Source organism: Nicotiana sylvestris, chromosome 2, assembly GCF_000393655.2.
Source record: "Nicotiana sylvestris chromosome 2, ASM39365v2, whole genome shotgun sequence".
NCBI classification, from domain to species: domain Eukaryota; kingdom Viridiplantae; phylum Streptophyta; class Magnoliopsida; order Solanales; family Solanaceae; genus Nicotiana; species Nicotiana sylvestris.
In genome coordinates, this window is record NC_091058.1 from 15,333,758 (window position 1) to 15,351,212 (window position 17,455).

The window sequence follows — 17,455 nt, forward strand, 5'->3', positions numbered from 1 at the left end:
CTCTGAAATGGAAGAGTCATAGATGGAGTATTATGACTCATTGCTCTTGGATTACTGCCCACCTCATTTTCACTAACACGAGTATGATTTAGGTCAGGAAAGGGTTCCTCATCACCTCTCTAAAGGTGAGGTGGAGCACTATAATGGGCTTGACTTTCGTCAACGGATTCACTAGCTCTATTCGAAGAGGAGGCCATATTAAAATTCCTTTAAAAGATAAGATCACACTGCATTAGGGACATGTACATGATGTATATGCACAAGTAATACAATAAATTATATTACACAAACATGCAAAAATATATAATCTCCGATGTATTTTCAAGAAAGGGAATAACAACAATTATTAGGTACGATCACAACAACAAAAAAATCCTAAAATCACAAACCTAGGCTCTGATACCAAAACTTGTAGCAACCCCTTTAGGAAGGTACCACTTAGGAAACAAATCTAATGAACTACTTATAAAATATTAAAAAAGATATTAGTTAAAACTATTCAGAATAACTTAGTAGCATAAATAGGGTCATGCGAAAAGGTTCAAAGTGCAATTTTTTTTTTTGAAAATACATTTCATAATTTAATTTTAAATGAAATACAATGTCAAAATATCAACATACGTGATATAACCCTTCTTGAACAATCAACAAATTAAAGCAACTTCCTAACAAATTTATACTTTCATTCAACATCACTGCAAGTTTGTATTGTACATATTTACAAGACAAAGTGTAAATTCAGCATATTACAAGACTTGAGTTATTAGCACACACTAAAACAGCAAAACAAGTTACCAAATTAAAGTTACAAGATTTTGGTCTTAAAATCCAACAAGCCTCCAAATAATATACATAAATATGACATATATATATATCATATACATGTCCCAAAACTATGCAAAACCAAGGTGCATATGCAAATGTGATCTCCATAAGTGCTCCCAAAAGACTACTTCATAATGGCCGTCTTCATATTTCATCCTGTACATTACTTACGATAGAAAATAACTATCGTTAAGCATAAAGCTTAGTGGCGTATAAACTTTGGGCTTGGAGTCATTAAATTCTCTAATTCCCCTTTTCTGTCATAATTAGCTCAATTTAACATAATATAAAATAAGTTAACAAATATATCAAACATATCAAATATCAAACTTTAAAGTGTTTCCAAATATTAATAACAATATTCAAGAGTCGAGAAAGCGTATACTATTAATCCAAGAGAGTTTACCAAATATCCATTTTTTGCCCAATATGTATGTCATGCCATCACACTAAGCATAATCAAATATCAAGATGGACCAAATCCCCAAATCAAGTAGGGTCAAAACCCAATAGTCAAGAGAATTAAGAATCATATTAAAAATGGCTTCCTAGTTCGTACTTAACACGGACAAGTTCCATAATTTAAGACAAACTACAAATTCAAAGTCAAGATGGAAAAAGATCCAAATCAAGAGGCATGCCAAGAGGAGTGACAAGTTCATGGCCACAAGAAGGACACAATCTCAACAAGAATGCAAAATGATCAAACAATCCGTACAAATGGGCGATTTAGCAAATATCTGACAATACTTGATATAATACGAATATAACAATATAAATTGAAAACAAGAAAAATAAATATTAGGTTATTTCAAAATATTCCAGCAAGCAAAAAGAGTACAAAGTTTATACACAAACCTTGGTGTTTTACCAGAACAAAGTTCAATCACAACCTGGGGATGTTCGAATCGTCTACGCCGTAAACAAACCAAATCCGTCCACTTCCTCAAACACTTTCCCTTTGATTTTTCAAGGGTTTATATACCTTAAATACATAATCAAATATCTAAATAAGTTCAGTGATTTAACATGTCAAACTAAACATGATATTGGTGAAAATTACCCAAGAATGTTTGAAACGGAAATTCTGGACAGTATCACTATTTCGTGTTGTGGCTCGGTTTTGAACATCTAAACAGATAAATTAGACTATATAGACTTCGTAAAAGTTGTAGATCTATGTCTTAGAGTTTCGTAACATCTTGAATCACTCCCATATCTACTTTGCACAGAAAGTTATGCTAAAATTACTAACAGTAGTGCATGGAGTATTTCCAAAATTGAAAATCTGGGCAACACCTGCCCTATATTTTCTGATCCCTTTTCGGGTAAATAACAGCAAAACTAGATTTTGGTTCCTTCATAAGAGTTTTAGATATATGAAATACCTTTCCATAAAGTCCCGAATCACTTAAATCGAAGCTTTGTACAAAAAGATATGTAGAAAACACTGATAGCTATCTAGTGTAAAAACGAGTTTAGAAACTTACCACAAAAGAGAGGAGCAACTTAATCTTCACCAAAAAAACGAATTTTGCTGGTTGATTTACTAGAAATTTATGGTGGTTTCTTGAAGTTTTCAAAGGCTAAGAAGGAGATAGGGTAGGTGGTTTTGTTTTTTTGTCTTGCAAAAATGAAACAAGAGAGAAGGATATGGAAAGACAAGTCTTCCAAAGTTATATTTAAACTTTGGATAAGTATCAAAAATGTGGCTGCCCAAATTACTAATATCTTTAGATAAATACAAAAGGTTGGCAGCCCAAAAATTTAATTATATAATGTATTCAATAACAATTCATCAAAATAATATTAAGTGTTACACATAGCAACACCATGGAGCTTCTTTGTCAATATTAACACAACCTAAAGTAATAAATTTTCATATATTGTCAATTTCACGTTTAGGAAGTTATAAAAATGCTCAATCAAGAATGCAAATATTATTAAAATTTTGAGGTGTTACACGCACCGAGGATGTTGCCGCCGATTCTGTCATAATAGGTATTGTCTTGGTTTGTCACAGAGATGCATCGGTTTTATTCGATCCAAGCTCCACTTACTCTTATGTGTCTTCTTATTTTTCTCCTCATTTGGGTGTACCTCGGGATTCCTTGAGTTCCCCTATTTATGTTTCTACTCTTGTGGGAGATTCTCTTGTTGTTGACTATGTTTATTGGTCGTGTTTGGTTGCTCTTAGTGGTTTTGAGATTAGAGCCAATTTATTGTTGCTCAGCATGGTTGATTTTGATATTATCTTAGGCATTGACTAGTTGTCGCCTTATTATGCTATTCTTGATTGTCACGTCAAAGTCGTGATGGTGGCTATGCTAGGTGTACCGCGTGTTGAGTGGAGGGGTGCTTTAGATCACACTCCCAGTAGAGTTATTTCTTTCCTTAAGGCTCAGTGTATGGTTGAGAAGAGGTATGATGCGTATCTAGCTTATGTGAGAGATGTCAGTATTGATACCCCTTCCGTTTATTCAGTCCCAGTAGTACGAGATTTTTTTGATGTGTTTCCAGCTGACCTTCCGGGTATGCCACCCGATAGAGATATTGATTTCGGCATTGATCTGTTGCCGGGTACTCAGCCCATTTCTATTCCTCCGTATTGTATGGCTCCTCTTGAGTTGAAGGAGTATAAGGATCAGTTACAGGAATTGCTTGATAAGGGTTTCATTTGGCCCAGTGTATCACCGTGGGGTGCTCTTGTCTTGTTTGTGAAGAAGAAAGATGGTTCTATGCGTATGTGCATTGATTATCGCCAGTTGAACAAAGTTACAGTGAAGAACCATTATCCTTTACCTCGTATTGATGATTTGTTTGACCAGCTACAGGGTGCACGAGTGTTTTCTAAGATTGACTTACGTTCAGGGTACCATCAGTTGAAGATTCGGGAGCCAGATATCCTGAAGACTGCTTTCAAGACTCAGTATGGTCATTACGAGTTCCTTGTTATGTCATTTGGGCTGACCAATGCCCCAACGGCCTTTATGCATTTGATGCACAGTGTGTTCCGACCATATCTTGACTCATTTGTCATTGTTTTTATTGATGATATTCTGGTGTATTCCTGGAGTCAGGAAGATCACGAGAAGCACCTTAGGACTATGCTCTAGACTTTGAGGGAAAAGAAGTTATATGCTAAATTCTCAAAATGTGAGTTTTGGTTGGATTCTGTGGCATTCTTAGGCCACGTGGTATTGAGTGAGGGTATTCAGGTGGATCCGAAGAAAGTAGAGGCAGTGCAGAGTTGGTCCAGACCATCTTCAGCTACAGAGATCCATAGTTTTCTTGGCTTGGCGGGTTATTACCATCATTTTGTTGAGGGGTTTTCATCAATTGCAGCCCCTAGGACCAGGCTGACCCAGAAGGGTGATCCGTTCCAGTGGACGGAAGAGTGTGAGGCAAGCTTTCAGAAGCTCAAGACAACTTTGACTACAGCCCCAATTTTGATATTGCCTACAGGTTCGGGATCTTATACTGTCTATTGGGATGTCTCGAGGATTGGCCTTGGAGCGGTTTTGATACATGACAGTAGGGTGATTGCCTACGCGTCCAGACAGTTGAAGGTACATGAGAAGAATTATCTTGTCCATGATCTTGAGCTAGATGCCATTGTTTATGCCCTGAAGATCTGGCATCATTATTTATACGGTGTCCCTTGTGAGATTTATACTGATCATCGGAGCTTGCGGCACCTGTTCAAGCAAAAGGATCTAAATTTGCGCCAGAGGAGATGGTTAGAGTTGCTGAAGGACTATGATATTACTATTTTGTATCATCCGGGCAAGGCCAATGTGGTGGTTGATGCCTTGAGTCATTGGGTAGAGAGTTTGGGGAGTTTGGCTTATTTACCAGCATCGGATAGGCCTATGGCGATGGATGTTCAGGCCTTACCCAGCCAGTTTGTGAGATTGGATCTTTAGGAGCCCAGTCGGGTTTTAGCTTGCGTGGTTTCTCGCTCTTCCTTATTTGATCATATCAGGGAGCGTCGGTATGATGACCCTCATTTGCTTGTCCTCAAGAATAAGGTTCAACATGGTAATGCCAGAGATGTAACTATTGGTAATGACGGGGTATTGAGGATACATGGTCGGATTTGTGTACCCAATGTGGATGGGCTTCGGGAGTTAGGAGAGGCCCATAGTTCACGGTATTCCATTTATCCGAGTGCCGCGAAGATGTATCAAGATTTGAGACATCACTATTAGTGGAGGCGGATGAAGAAAGATATAGTTGGATTTGTAGCTCGGTGCCTCAATTGTCAGCAGGTGAATTATGAGCACCAGGGACTGGGTAGGTTGCTTCAGCAGATAGAGATTCTGGAGTGGAAGTGGGAGCGGATCACCATGGACTTTGTAGTTGGGCTCCCATGGACTTTGAGAAAGTTCGATGCTATTTGGGTGATTGTGGATTGGCTGACCAAGTTCGTGCACTTCATTCCTGTGTGTACTACTTACTCTTCGGAGCAGTTGGTGGAAATTTATATGGTCTTGGGATCAGTTCATGCCATTGGCGGAGTTTGCATACAACAACAGTTATCCGTCCAGCATTCAGATGGCACCGTATACGGCTTTATATGGTAGGCAATGTAGATCCCCGGTGGGTTGGTTTGAGTTAGGTGAGGCTAGATTATTGGGCACAGACTTAGTTCAGGATGCTTTGGAGAAGGTTAAGATGATTCAGGATAGACTCCACACAGCCTAGTCCAGACAGAAGAGTTACGCGGATCGGAAGGTTCGTGATGTTTCCTATATGGTTGGAGAGTGGGTTCTACTTCAAGTTTTGCCTATGAAGGGCATTATGAGATTTGGGAAGAAGGGGAAGTTGAGTCCGAGGTTTATTGTCCCTTTTGAGATATTGAGGCGTGCTGGAGAGGTTGCTTATGAGCTTGCCTTACCTCCCAGCTTGGAAGGAGTTCATCCGGTATTTCATGTTTCGATGCTCCGGAGGTATCACAGTGATCTGTCGCACGTGTTGATTTCAGTTCAGTTCAGTTGGACAAGGATCTATCTTATGTTGAGGAGCCAGTGGAAATATTGGATAGGCATGTTCGAAAGCTGAGATCAAAGAACATTGCATCAGTGAAGGTTCAGTGGCGGGGTCAGCCGATCGAGAAGGTGACCTGGGATACCGAGCAGGATATGCGCAACCGTTACCCTCATCTTTTCACTACTTCAGGTATGTCTCTATGCTCGTTCGAGGACGAACGAATATTTAAGTTTAGGAGGATGTGACGACCCGGTTGTCTTAAGAATTTACGCCCCGATCCCCTAGGAATTCTTTCCCCGTGTTTGTTTCTACTATTGTGAGTTGCCGGGAGGAATTATTTGGAATTTCGGAGAGTTTTGGGACACTTAGTCCCTAAATGAGAGCTTAAGTTTTGGAAATTTGACCGTAGTCAGAACAGTGCTAAGACAGCCTCGGAATGGAATTTCGATAGTTCCGTTAGTTCCGTTGGGTGATTTCGGGTATAGGAGCATGTTCGGATTATGTTTTGGAGGTCTATAGATAATTTAGGCTTGAAATGCCGAAAGTTGAATTTTTGAAGTTTCCGGTTTGATAGCGAGATTTTGATCCGAGGGTCGGAATGGAATTCCAGAAGTTGGACTAGCTCTATAGTGTTGAATGTGACGTGTGTGCAAAATTTCAGGTCATTAGGACGAGGTTGGATAGGCTTTTTGATCAAAAGCATATTTTGAGAGTTTTTGAGGTTCTTAGGCTTGAATCCGATGCTAATTGGTTGATTCGATGTTGTTTGAGGTGTTTTGGAGATTTGTATAAGTTTGGATAGTGGTATATGACTTGTCTGTGCTTTTGGTTGAGGTCCTGGGGGCCTCAGGATGATTTCGGGTGGTTAACGGGAAGTTGGAAACTTGGAGTTTACAGCTAAAGTTCTTTGGGCTGCTGTCATAACCGCATCTGCGGTTGAGAGGTCGCAGATGCAACTCCCGTAGATGTGGAATTAAGCTGCAGAAGCGGCCAGCTGAGGAAAAGCAGGGAACCGCAGAAGCAGGTGATGTACCGCACCTGCGTGACCGCAGATGCGGATTCTGGGTCGCAGGTGCGGCGAAGGGGTTTTAAGTGGAAATCGCAGGAGCTCTCCCCTTGACCGCAGAAGCGGTATCGTAGATGCGGATTTGCTGGGCAGAAAATCAGAGTTTCGAGGGTTTAGTTTCAAAAAAGTTAGAAATTGATTTGGGAGCTCGGAATTGGCAATTTTGAGAGAGATTTTCACCTGGGTGTTTTGGGTAAGCAATTCTTACTCGGTTTTGATTGTTTTCCACGACTATATCCTTAAATTCATCCTTTAAATTCGAATTTGGGGTGGAAAAATTGGAAAAGTTCTTAGACCAAATAATTGAGTTTGGATCATGATTTTGATGTCAGATTGGGATAATTTTGATATAAATGGACTCATGAGAGTATGAGGATTTTGAAAATATAAATTTTACCTGGTTACGAGACGTGGGCCTGAGGGGCATTTTGGTCATTTTACCTAATTTCGCGTATTAGCTTAGGATTTATTTGTAGAATCAGTTACTTGAAGTGTTATTTACATTATTCAATTGAATTGAATAGATTTGGGTCATTTGGAGTCGAGTACTCGTGGCAAAAGCATGATTTCGAATTGATTTTGAGTTGTTTCGAGGTAAGTGGCTTGGCTAACCTTGTGTGGGGGACATTCCCCTTAGGATTTGGTATTGTGGCAATTGAAATGCCTTGTACGTGAGGTGGCGAGTGCGTACTTGTGCTAATTGTTGAAAATTCGATTTTCACTAAAGTAGCTTTAATTGTGTTTTCCTTTCCTTCTTATTCTACTTGAAATTTAAGCCTGTTGTTAGCTTAGAAAAGCATGTTTAATTGACTTAATTGTTTTATTGCTTAAACTGCCTTATTTGTATTATGCGAATCATGTTACATTAGAATTACCTGTTTTACTTTGGGATGAAATTGAGTTTAATTGAGTATTCTTTGTGTTATTGTTGTGTGTTTTACTTTGGGACTACGGGACAACATCCTAGGAGATCCCTTGTACGTATTTATAATTTGAGCTAAGGTGCGGGATACCAAGAGATCCCCAGCACGTATATTGAGGATACAAAGAGATCCCTAGCATATAATGAGGATACCAAGAGGTCCTCGGGATACCAAGAGATCCCTAGCATATATTGAGGATACCAAGATATCCTCGGGATACCAAGAGATCCCTGGTATATATTGAGCGTACTATGAGATCTTCGGGATACTGAAAGATCCCCGGTTATTATCTTTGTGAAGAATGGTATTTTTTGTGATTGTTTTAGCCTCTATTTCAGTTGTTGTTGTCCGTTTTATCCTGTATTAATTCTTATCATTATCTCTCAACTGTATTGCTTTATCTTATACTGTCATATCTTATATTTCATTTAATCTCAGTAGGGCCTTGACCTTCCTCGTCACTATCCGACCGAGGTTAGGCTTGGCACTTACTGAGTACCGCTGTGGTGTACTCATGCCCTTTTTTGTGCATGTTTTTCATGTGCAGATCCAGGTACCTCCACTCAGACTTATCACGTTTGAGGTGAGGCGTTCGTAGAGACTCCGAGGTATATCTGCCGCATCCGCAGACCGAAGAGTCCCTTTCTACTCTCCCTTTTATATTAGCCCTTCTGCACTTTTGTTTCTTTGTTAGATATTCTGGAGTTAGAGGCTTGTAGACATTCAAAGGCTTGTGATCATGAGATTTCGCATTTTGGGAAATGTTATTAGTTTCGAGAGTTGTTATCATGTATGCCGAGCGGCATTTTAAACACTGTTTTATTTCATTATTCTGGTTTTTAATTATCTCTTCCGCAATTGTTATTTATATTTCGTACTGTTAGGCTTACCTAGTCGTAGAGACTAGGTGCCGTCATGATGGTTCACGGAGGGCGAACGGGGGTCGTGATATTAAAACTTTGGGGTATTACAGTAGGTTCCTTTAAGTCGAGTGTAGCAAAGGGATTCTCCTAAGAGAAGCTTTAACCCTTGAACCTGAAACAACTTTTATGAGCTGTCTCAGTGGTGACCGACTTTATTTTATTAGTTGTATGATCTCGAGAACCTTTCTGGATGTCTGTCTTCGCGAGGCGATTGGAAAAGAAAGGAGTATTTAATTCTTTGCTGCCTTCTATTCCACTACTCTAATCGAATTAATTGCTCTTCCGAACGACTAAGTCATAATGAGATTAAAAACCGATGCTTCCTTGGCCGTGTGGAACATGGATTAGCATTATGTCATTCCTACCAGTGATGACCCATCACCCGACCCGTTTGGTTTATCATAAGAAGAAATCTCGGAGATCATCAAGGCCTACCATATTAATGGGATTTCTTGTAGTAGGCCCAAGCTCCGGAAACAAGTGAGTCTTAATAGCATAAGCGAGAATGCCAGTTCTGATAAACGATATCCACGTGTCATATGCAACGGATTTTTTAGTGGTTGAACCGGGTGATACTCTGTCAGAAGAGACACACACAGACAAAAAAGAAGCTAGTAAGAGTCACACATAGATCCTGGTGGTGGGCTGAACAAAGTCTCGTATTAGTAGTTGAAAAGCTTTGGAGCTTATATATAAGGTGTAAAAATCTGTTAACGGTATGTTGTCTTTTCGGGAAAACTGTACGGGCTTGGCAACGGACAATATTACTTCATGACAAGATTATCTTTGGGTTTATTTAGCCCAATAAGGTGATTTTAACCCCCTTAGCGCTCTAGCTTATGCATCACATAAATCCTCTCATCAGTACTACTTACTGCCAAATCCTGTACCTTTTTTTAATGTAGGTATCTGGAGCAATAAGAATACTGTTATTACGCAAAATTTATTATTTGTGACTAATGGAAGTGAATAAAGTACCTTTTACTGAGGAAAAGAAAGAAAACTAAAGCTTCTCCTGTCTAATGTTTCATCTGTTGCTTGTTTCTCTTATTATCTTTAATTAATAGTAAATGTAGATATATATATTTCCTTTTGCATTCCCGAGTTATTCTATTTTATTTATCTCTTCTTTCCAGGATTTACGCAAGATATCAAAACTAGGTACTGAATCTTTTCTTTTATAGCAGCGTATTTGAAGAGAAAGATATCATTAATTAACTAAATTATTAAAAATATAGAACTCCAGCTATTATTTGAAAAAAAAAAATATTGTACTAAATTAAATGTAGGAGTACTTGTAGTACTAATTATCTTTTTTTATTTTTGTGGTTCAGTGTAGTACTCATTACATGTCTCCCTTAATTTGACTGAAGAAGTGAAATGATTAATTAAATAAGGGTAATTTACATCATGGTATGAGACTGTGACTCCTGGTCTCCATCAGAGAACATAAGTCTTACCAGCTGACTTAACATGGTTAATACAACCTTTAGGAATAACCTCAAAAACGTCAAGTTAAACTATCCATATTTCTCTTTCTTCTTCACACAATCTAAAAGAATGTAGTATTTCTCATGGCGAATGAAACTCAACATCCAAAGCAACCACTTTGAGTTCAAGGTAACTAACTAACTATGTATGAATCCCATATTCTTTCAACATTTCTACTTTCTGCTTTAGGTGGACACATGCACGTTTTTACGTTATAGACGAGGAATATGTTTGATCCCTGTGAGATACTACTATCTTTTGGTGTAGGGATGGAGTACTAATTAAAATGATAGAAAGTTGCATATCATTTTTGGCCGATTTGGACATAAAATATACATGTGTGTAATTTTTAATTTTTTGGTAATGTTGTTTATGGCTTTATCATGCTCTTTTAAGTTTTAACTACTCGCGTGTTTGTGATCATGAATACTTAAAGAAAATTATAAATAAAAAAATTAGGTTTCCTCCTTTGTCTTCTAGAGAGTAAGGTGTAATAATGAAGAAATATCCCTGACCGTAGTCCGAAAGCAAAATTAAAGCTGCTTAAGATCGAGTACTTGAGACTTGAGTTCCATTACCTCTATCTATTGTCTTGTAGCTATACTACCCTGTGAAATTTTTTCTTTACTAATTACTGTAGTTTGTAAAAGAGAATTAATACATTTTCATATTTTGAAATAATTAAGTTAAAACGTTTTTTTACTCTTGTAACACAAAGTTTTTGATCGATCTAGTTACTTCTTTCCGCACAATCTTCTTTTCTTGAAAAGTTTCTTTAGAATCTAATCCTTCCATCCCATTTTATAGCGCTTGTTTGATAAAGCATTGAAAATTTATGGTCTAAAATAGATTATAGACATTTGTTTGACTATAGATCATTTTACTAAATGTAAAATAAGAATTTTAAAGTTAAATTATTTTTAAACATAAAAATAATATACTTTTAAGGACAAACTACAAAAGAAAGTGTGTCAAACAACTAAAAAAGATGAGTAACATTCAATATTCAAAATTGGAAGAAAAAAAAAAGAAGCAAAAGAAATATTAATTAAAATATGCATGTCATCGAGCTAGACTAATTAGAAGAAAGCTACATAGTATTGTAAGCCAACTTAACCTCGTAGTGAAAAAAATTATATATTGTATATTAAACACTTTTTAGTTTACATCACAACCCTATCAGCCTTTGATATCATGAGAACACAGAGAAAGGACTCATTCATTCCTCACACAATTAGTTGGAGAAAAGAATAGAAAAAGTTGAGCACCCAGTTCTATTGGTGGTAAAATGAATTAAAAAACAGTTATTCATTCATATTATCCAAAAAAAAGGTTGGATAATAAATTTTTTTATTAAATATGAATAAATATTATCCACTTAAGAAATGGATAACCAATGAGTTTAACTTTTATATTTTCAAAGACTCAAATTGAATGTTCCTCAAGTTTGAGAGACTAAGAATTCTCTCAAATAGTATGAATATCCATATTATCCACTAGTTAACCCATTCTCTATCCATATTAAATATGGGTCGGACCAGATATTTCATCCATTTTTACATTATTCATTTCGACCCGTCCATATCCGATCCGTCCTACCCATTTGCCGCCCCTACACAGATCCAAAAAGAAAATAGAACTTTATAGCTTATGATTTTGAGAGCAAATATTTTTGTAGTTGTAAATTATATCTTCCATTATCTATTTCGGCAAAAAATTTAAGTTTTTATTTTCCATTATCTATTTCGGCAAAAGATTTAAGTTTTATACATAAGCGTAAACTTCTACATCTAGTGTTAGTTTAACTAGTTGAAAGTTGAAACATTTCACTAATCATATTCTGGAGGTTATAGATTCATGTTTAATAATGATAATTACTTGTGCTTAGTTTTGAAAGTATTACCTAATAAAACTCTTTATATAACAAGTGCAAAAACTACATCCAATTCAAAAATGGTGCACATAGTTATCTGCTAGTCAAAGAAACTGCATCCAGATTTAAGCCAACCAAATGATTTGCATTAAAAGTTTCTGCTAGTTAACTGGGAGACAGTCAATGATCTCCCATCCAAAAGTTTTACACCAGTTTAATTTCAGTGAACTGCATAGCATTTTGACATACTACTAAACACACAGTACGTTCAGTTGACATGCTCATAATGCCAGTGCTGGCAGATATACACTAGGACAAGAAGGAGGGTGTCCCTCAATATATATGAGTAATCGAATAGCTTTGATTTTGTTTTGATACCCTCTCCATCACAAGTTAGAAATTCAATTTTAAGCTCAATTACTCCCACAAGTTCTATCAATAGTTAAATCAAAAAGAAATTTTACACTATTGTATTCGTACTTGATAGTTAATTAATATAGTGAAAATCAGTAATCTAGAAAATACTAGCATTATTTGTCTTATCTTTCATGTTACTAATTCCACTTATTATGAAAAGTTATCTTTGACTACCGCTATGAAGAGTTGTTTGAACAAATTTTATTACACTATTAGTGTATTGAAGCTAAATCCTAAAAGAATATAAGTTCTATACACTAACGATGTAAAATTTATTTATATAATTACGTCACTTATTAAGTAATTATATATAATCTCTTGATAAGTATTAATTGATAATCTGATAAAAATAATAAGTACTAACAAACTTCTATCACATGTTACGATTTACTGATAGTATAAAAAAATTGTTTATTGTCAGTGCATAAAAAATCCTTTGATAATAGTATAGTAGAAAGAGTTTTTAAGTTCTATAAACAGACATTGAAAAACATATGTACACAATTAGGTCATAGAAGGTACGGTAATTGCTGGTAAATTCATTTAATAATAGCATTATTGGTAACTTAGAATTGATTTAGCCTGTTTTAGCAGGTTCCATCATCTTTGCTCATTTGTGCTTTTAGGCCCTTCACCCTTGCATTGTTTTTTTCTCCTTCTCCTCCAGAACTTTTTGAACTTAGTAAGAGTACTTAGAACTTCGAATAGGGAAGACATGAATTTACCCAACGGTCTGTCTTATTATCAAAGTGGAATCTCTTTATGATCATAAACATGACATAATTAAGTATTACATCCATGATTTTAAGATAGGATTACTAGTCAGTATATAGTAATTAGGAAAACAAGAAGATGTGTACTGACCAATTCTGGGAAATGGTAGAGTCCGATAGGACATATTATTGGTAAAGATAATATTTTTCATGTCAGTTTTAACTTTAAAGAACAATAATTCTCCCAAGTAGGAGTAATCTTTAACTCCTTGTAGGAAAAATAGTAGAAAAAGTTGCATGGTATAACATAAAAGTGAGGCAATAGTATCAAAGTTAAGTTTTTGGGGTGGGTTGACTACCAATTTTGACTACAAAATCATGGTGAAGTCATAAGTCATAAACTATTTTTTTTTTAAAATCATAATCCACCACTATGGTGGGGTTAGGCACTAATCATAATCATAACCTTTGACATCTTTAATTGATGAATAGAAGCGCGGCCTCTTCATAAATCATGTTTTGGTTCTAGTCTGGTGCAGAGTTCTAGGCTTTTACAGCTATGTAATATTCTACTGCAACATAGAACACAGAAAATTGTAGTAATAGGTAAGCTAAGTGCTTTGTGCGCCTGAGGCATTTAGTATAAAACATTCACTAAAAGCAGAAGAAGACTTTTACATTTTTCCCACAGAAACCATTTGATTTCCTCATATTGTAAGTCCTTTGCATCTGATTAGAGTACATAAAGATATATAAAACACAGTACATGGCAAGAATTTAAGATCACCAACTTCTGTACTCATGAATACAACTCAGGCCTTGTTGCAATATCCCTTAAAAAATATAAATGAAGGTAGCCAATGGATCATGACATTCATATATCCTTTTAGTATAATTGCTTGCTAAAAGAAAAGGTATAATTGTTTGCTTAGAGACTCATAGGAACTGAGCTTACAGTGCCTCTAAGCCTTTCTTGTTTTCATCTTTTCTCCTGGAATTAAGAGTAATAATTTTGTAGTTAGAGAATTATTTCCACGCTAGGGTACTTAAACAAGGGGATATTTTCCTGTTATTACTTCATTATAAGTTAGTAACACTACATTTTTCCAGCATTGAGCCAAAATTAGAACATTGTGACTTGCTTTCAATATGACAATATGATATAACAAGCATTTCAACCATGGTTTGATTTGTTACGTAATGCGGTTCCTTCGGATTGAAAACTCTGATTCCTTAAGTAACAGAATTAGATCAACCATATCTATAGTCACGAAAAGCAGGAAGGAAAAAAGACAGAAAAAGACAAAATAAAAAGGAACTAAAACTTATGCAATTACTTAAGAATGCTTACCCAATAAACCAAGTGATTAACTTGGTCAATCACAACACAATAGTGTGCTTGCATGTTTCTTTATAAACATAGATGACAAATTGTAGCTTTAAGCAGACAAAGAGGCTTACTAAGTTAGATATATGCTAACAATGTTTATTTTTAACACTTAGCTAGGTATTTATTTTAAAACTATGAATTACAGTATCTAGGTTTAGTATATCAAGGGTGCTCAATCGACCGTCCTTTGTCGAAAAATTACATTGTATATATAGGTAAAATATTAGGTTTTAGAGGTATATAATATATATTGAACAACCCTTTGTCGAAAATTTACATTGTATATATATGTAAAATATTAGGTTTTAGAGGTATATAATACATTGAATACCTTTTATCGAAATTCTTTTTCACTTCTTTCAAATTTGAACATCTTTAAGAAAATTTCTGACTTCGTCACTGTTTATTATGATCATGTCAACTCCAGTGCTGATACTAAGGGCTACACTGTGCAAGGAGGAAGTCAATCCCGAATCCATTGCAGGGGTAAGTTTGTGATGATCTGAAAATATTCCTTTGTTAATGTGAAGTACTTCAGTGTTTCTCTGGTTTTGGCACTTAATTTTAATGGGTTATTATCTCATTTAATTTTCAAATCCTTCTTTTGTTAGTGTCAAGTTGAAAAGTACTGGTCCTCCGGCTTAATTAATTTTTATCAAGCTAAAAGTGGACATAATATAGCACCATGTTTTGGAATAGAGAAAATTTACAGCCCCATGTCTTGGACATTGATTTCAGTTCAATTTCTAGGAATTTAAGGTACGTAGAGCAGTGGCAAGATTCTGAGATCATCTGGTTGCTTTTTTAACTTCACTTATTCTTATTTTTCTTGTAATACAGTACTACACCAAAAACTCCTAAACTTTTAGTGCACCGGCTGATACATATTTAGTAGACTTACAAAAACAAAATTAAGCACCAAATCAAACCATAACATCCATTACCTGTGGCTCAGAGAGGGATTTGCGAAAACAAAAACAGAAGGCACCTCTATAGTGGTACCAAACCTAGAAATTAATAAACAGGAAACGAAATTTTACTTAGCTTACGCTGTCCCCCGACCTTTAGATTTGGCTGCACTGATATGAGTCCCATGATTTCTGATCGCAACCTTGAACAACTGGAAATTTTAAGAGAAGATATATATATATCAACAACACCAACAACGACCCAGTGAAATTCTACTAGTGGGATCTGGGGAGGATAGTGTGTATGCACACCTTACCCCTGCCCCGAGGGATAGAGAGGTTGTTTCCGATAGACCCTCGCAAAGCGAAGATATATATATATATAGAATGAGAATTGTGGAAGTAATTAAATGACTAAATTGGACTCCACTTTTGTAATTAGAAGTTTACCTTGCGATGAGGTACTTATTGTAGCCATAACTGCACTTAAGCTGGAGTTCATTATTGTTCGATTAACGTCATGATCCCAATTTCGGGTACTAGAAGAGGAGCTTTTGTAGTGAGAATTAGCTGCAGCCTGTTCCGGACCACTGAGATTCGGGTGATGAAAACCCAAAGTTGAGGAAGAAGACTTGATATTCTTCCTTTCTACAAGTACAGATCCGTGAATCATTTGTTTAATTTCATCAATCTTCGTCTGTTCCTTTACTACTGATGATGAGTTAATTTTTGCTTCAATTTGGCTCCAAACTTTCTTGATTGTTCTTTCTCTAGCTCTTTCTCTAGCCTTTACCCTTGACTCTCTAGCAACCAAATTAAGTATAGCCTCCTCTTGTTTTGCTCTTGAAAGAACAACGTCCTCACATTCTGAATTAATAGATGGACTTTTCTTTGCTGCTGATGACTCATTAGGGCTGGTGGTGTTCATTTGACCAGTAGTGAGCTCTTCAATGGCTAATTTGGATTTTATAAATAGCCAATCAAGGGTTTTACTTGGTTTGTCAAAACCAAGCATATCTTGTAGATCAAAGAACTTACGAGCAACCCCAATGGACAATCTCACTCTCCGATCCCTATGACCTTGTGATGTCAAAATTTTACTGTGTCTATCCTTTTTCATAGGTTTCTTGATCATCTTATTTAAAGGATAGCAAATTTCTTGATTATTTGACTTGTTGTGGATGACATTGTTTGCAAACATCACCGAGCTGCTGTTGTCGATTAAGTGACCATTATTAGCAGCTAAGTAATGAGTAGAGAGTTGATCTTGATGTTGATGAAGGAGTATTTGGTTGCCATTAAGGCCAAGAAAGGAAGAATTAGAGCTGTAAAAAGATGGTATTGCACACTGGAGAATAGGGTTCCCACTACTATTTCCAGAAGGGAACATCTTTTTTTTATTTTTTTTATTGAGCTTATAAAATCTTGAAGACATAAAAAAGCTGCAATTATAAGCAACTAAATGCTACAGCATTTGACCTTTCACAAGCTTGATGGGGGACGTTTGACTCAAAAGATGTTAAGACCTTTTTGAACAAATCAATCGAAGATGAAGGGGCAAATCGTAGCTGAAGATAATAATCTCTAGAGTAATAATAGGTAAAAGGAAGAGAATTGCAGAGTTTCTTTTCATTCAAGATTGGTAAGTTTTTTCCAGTTCCCCTTTTACAAGGTCTTTTGTCCCCCTTATATACTAGAAAGAAAACCTTCCCAATTGTAAGAAACAAAAATACAAGGAATATTCTTAATGTCCCCTAATGGGTTTACACTTCTACAAGGGTCGTACGGTTTCTCCTTTCGCCTTGGGGTCGTCATCCTTGGGACGCCGGTTTGGATTTACCCGTCGTTTGTCGTACTCGTTATAGGTCGTGGTCGGTCAAATTTGGACCCATACAGTTAGTCCCTACGTTTGTCGAGTTCGCGACTGGATGCGT

At 36.3% G+C, this 17,455-nt stretch overlaps 1 protein-coding gene across 4 annotated transcripts; it reads right to left on the reverse strand.

Annotated features, from left to right (window-relative positions):
• Positions 1-13,914: 13,914 nt before the first annotated feature.
• Positions 13,915-16,923, reverse strand: LOC104240689 (transcription factor CYCLOIDEA). Of its 4 annotated transcripts, none has more exons than XM_009795565.2 (3): positions 15,972-16,923; positions 15,676-15,733; positions 13,915-14,214 (listed from the first exon to the last, which is right to left on the reverse strand). In XM_009795565.2, exons 1-2 carry the CDS (start codon positions 16,909-16,911, stop codon positions 15,678-15,680), a joined length of 996 nt encoding a protein of 331 aa, XP_009793867.1. In that variant the 5' UTR covers positions 16,912-16,923; the 3' UTR covers positions 13,915-14,214; positions 15,676-15,677. The 4 variants fall into 4 exon arrangements, with proteins under 4 accessions (XP_009793867.1, XP_009793868.1, XP_009793866.1 ...); XM_009795566.2 differs by having other exon boundaries at positions 15,663-15,733; XM_009795564.2 differs by having other exon boundaries at positions 15,654-15,733.
• Positions 16,924-17,455: the final 532 nt, after the last annotated feature.

What these genes read in the sequence shown, in the direction of transcription:
- LOC104240689 (XM_009795565.2), bottom strand. Translation starts at nt 16,911, where the DNA reads ATGTTCCCTTCTGGAAATAGTAGTGGGAACCCTATTCTCCAGTGTGCA. An exon ending in AATAAGTACCTCATCGCAAG is followed by an intron (nt 15,734 to 15,971) that starts GTAAACTTCTAA and finishes TAAAATTTCCAG; the next exon opens with TTGTTCAAGGTTGCGATCAG.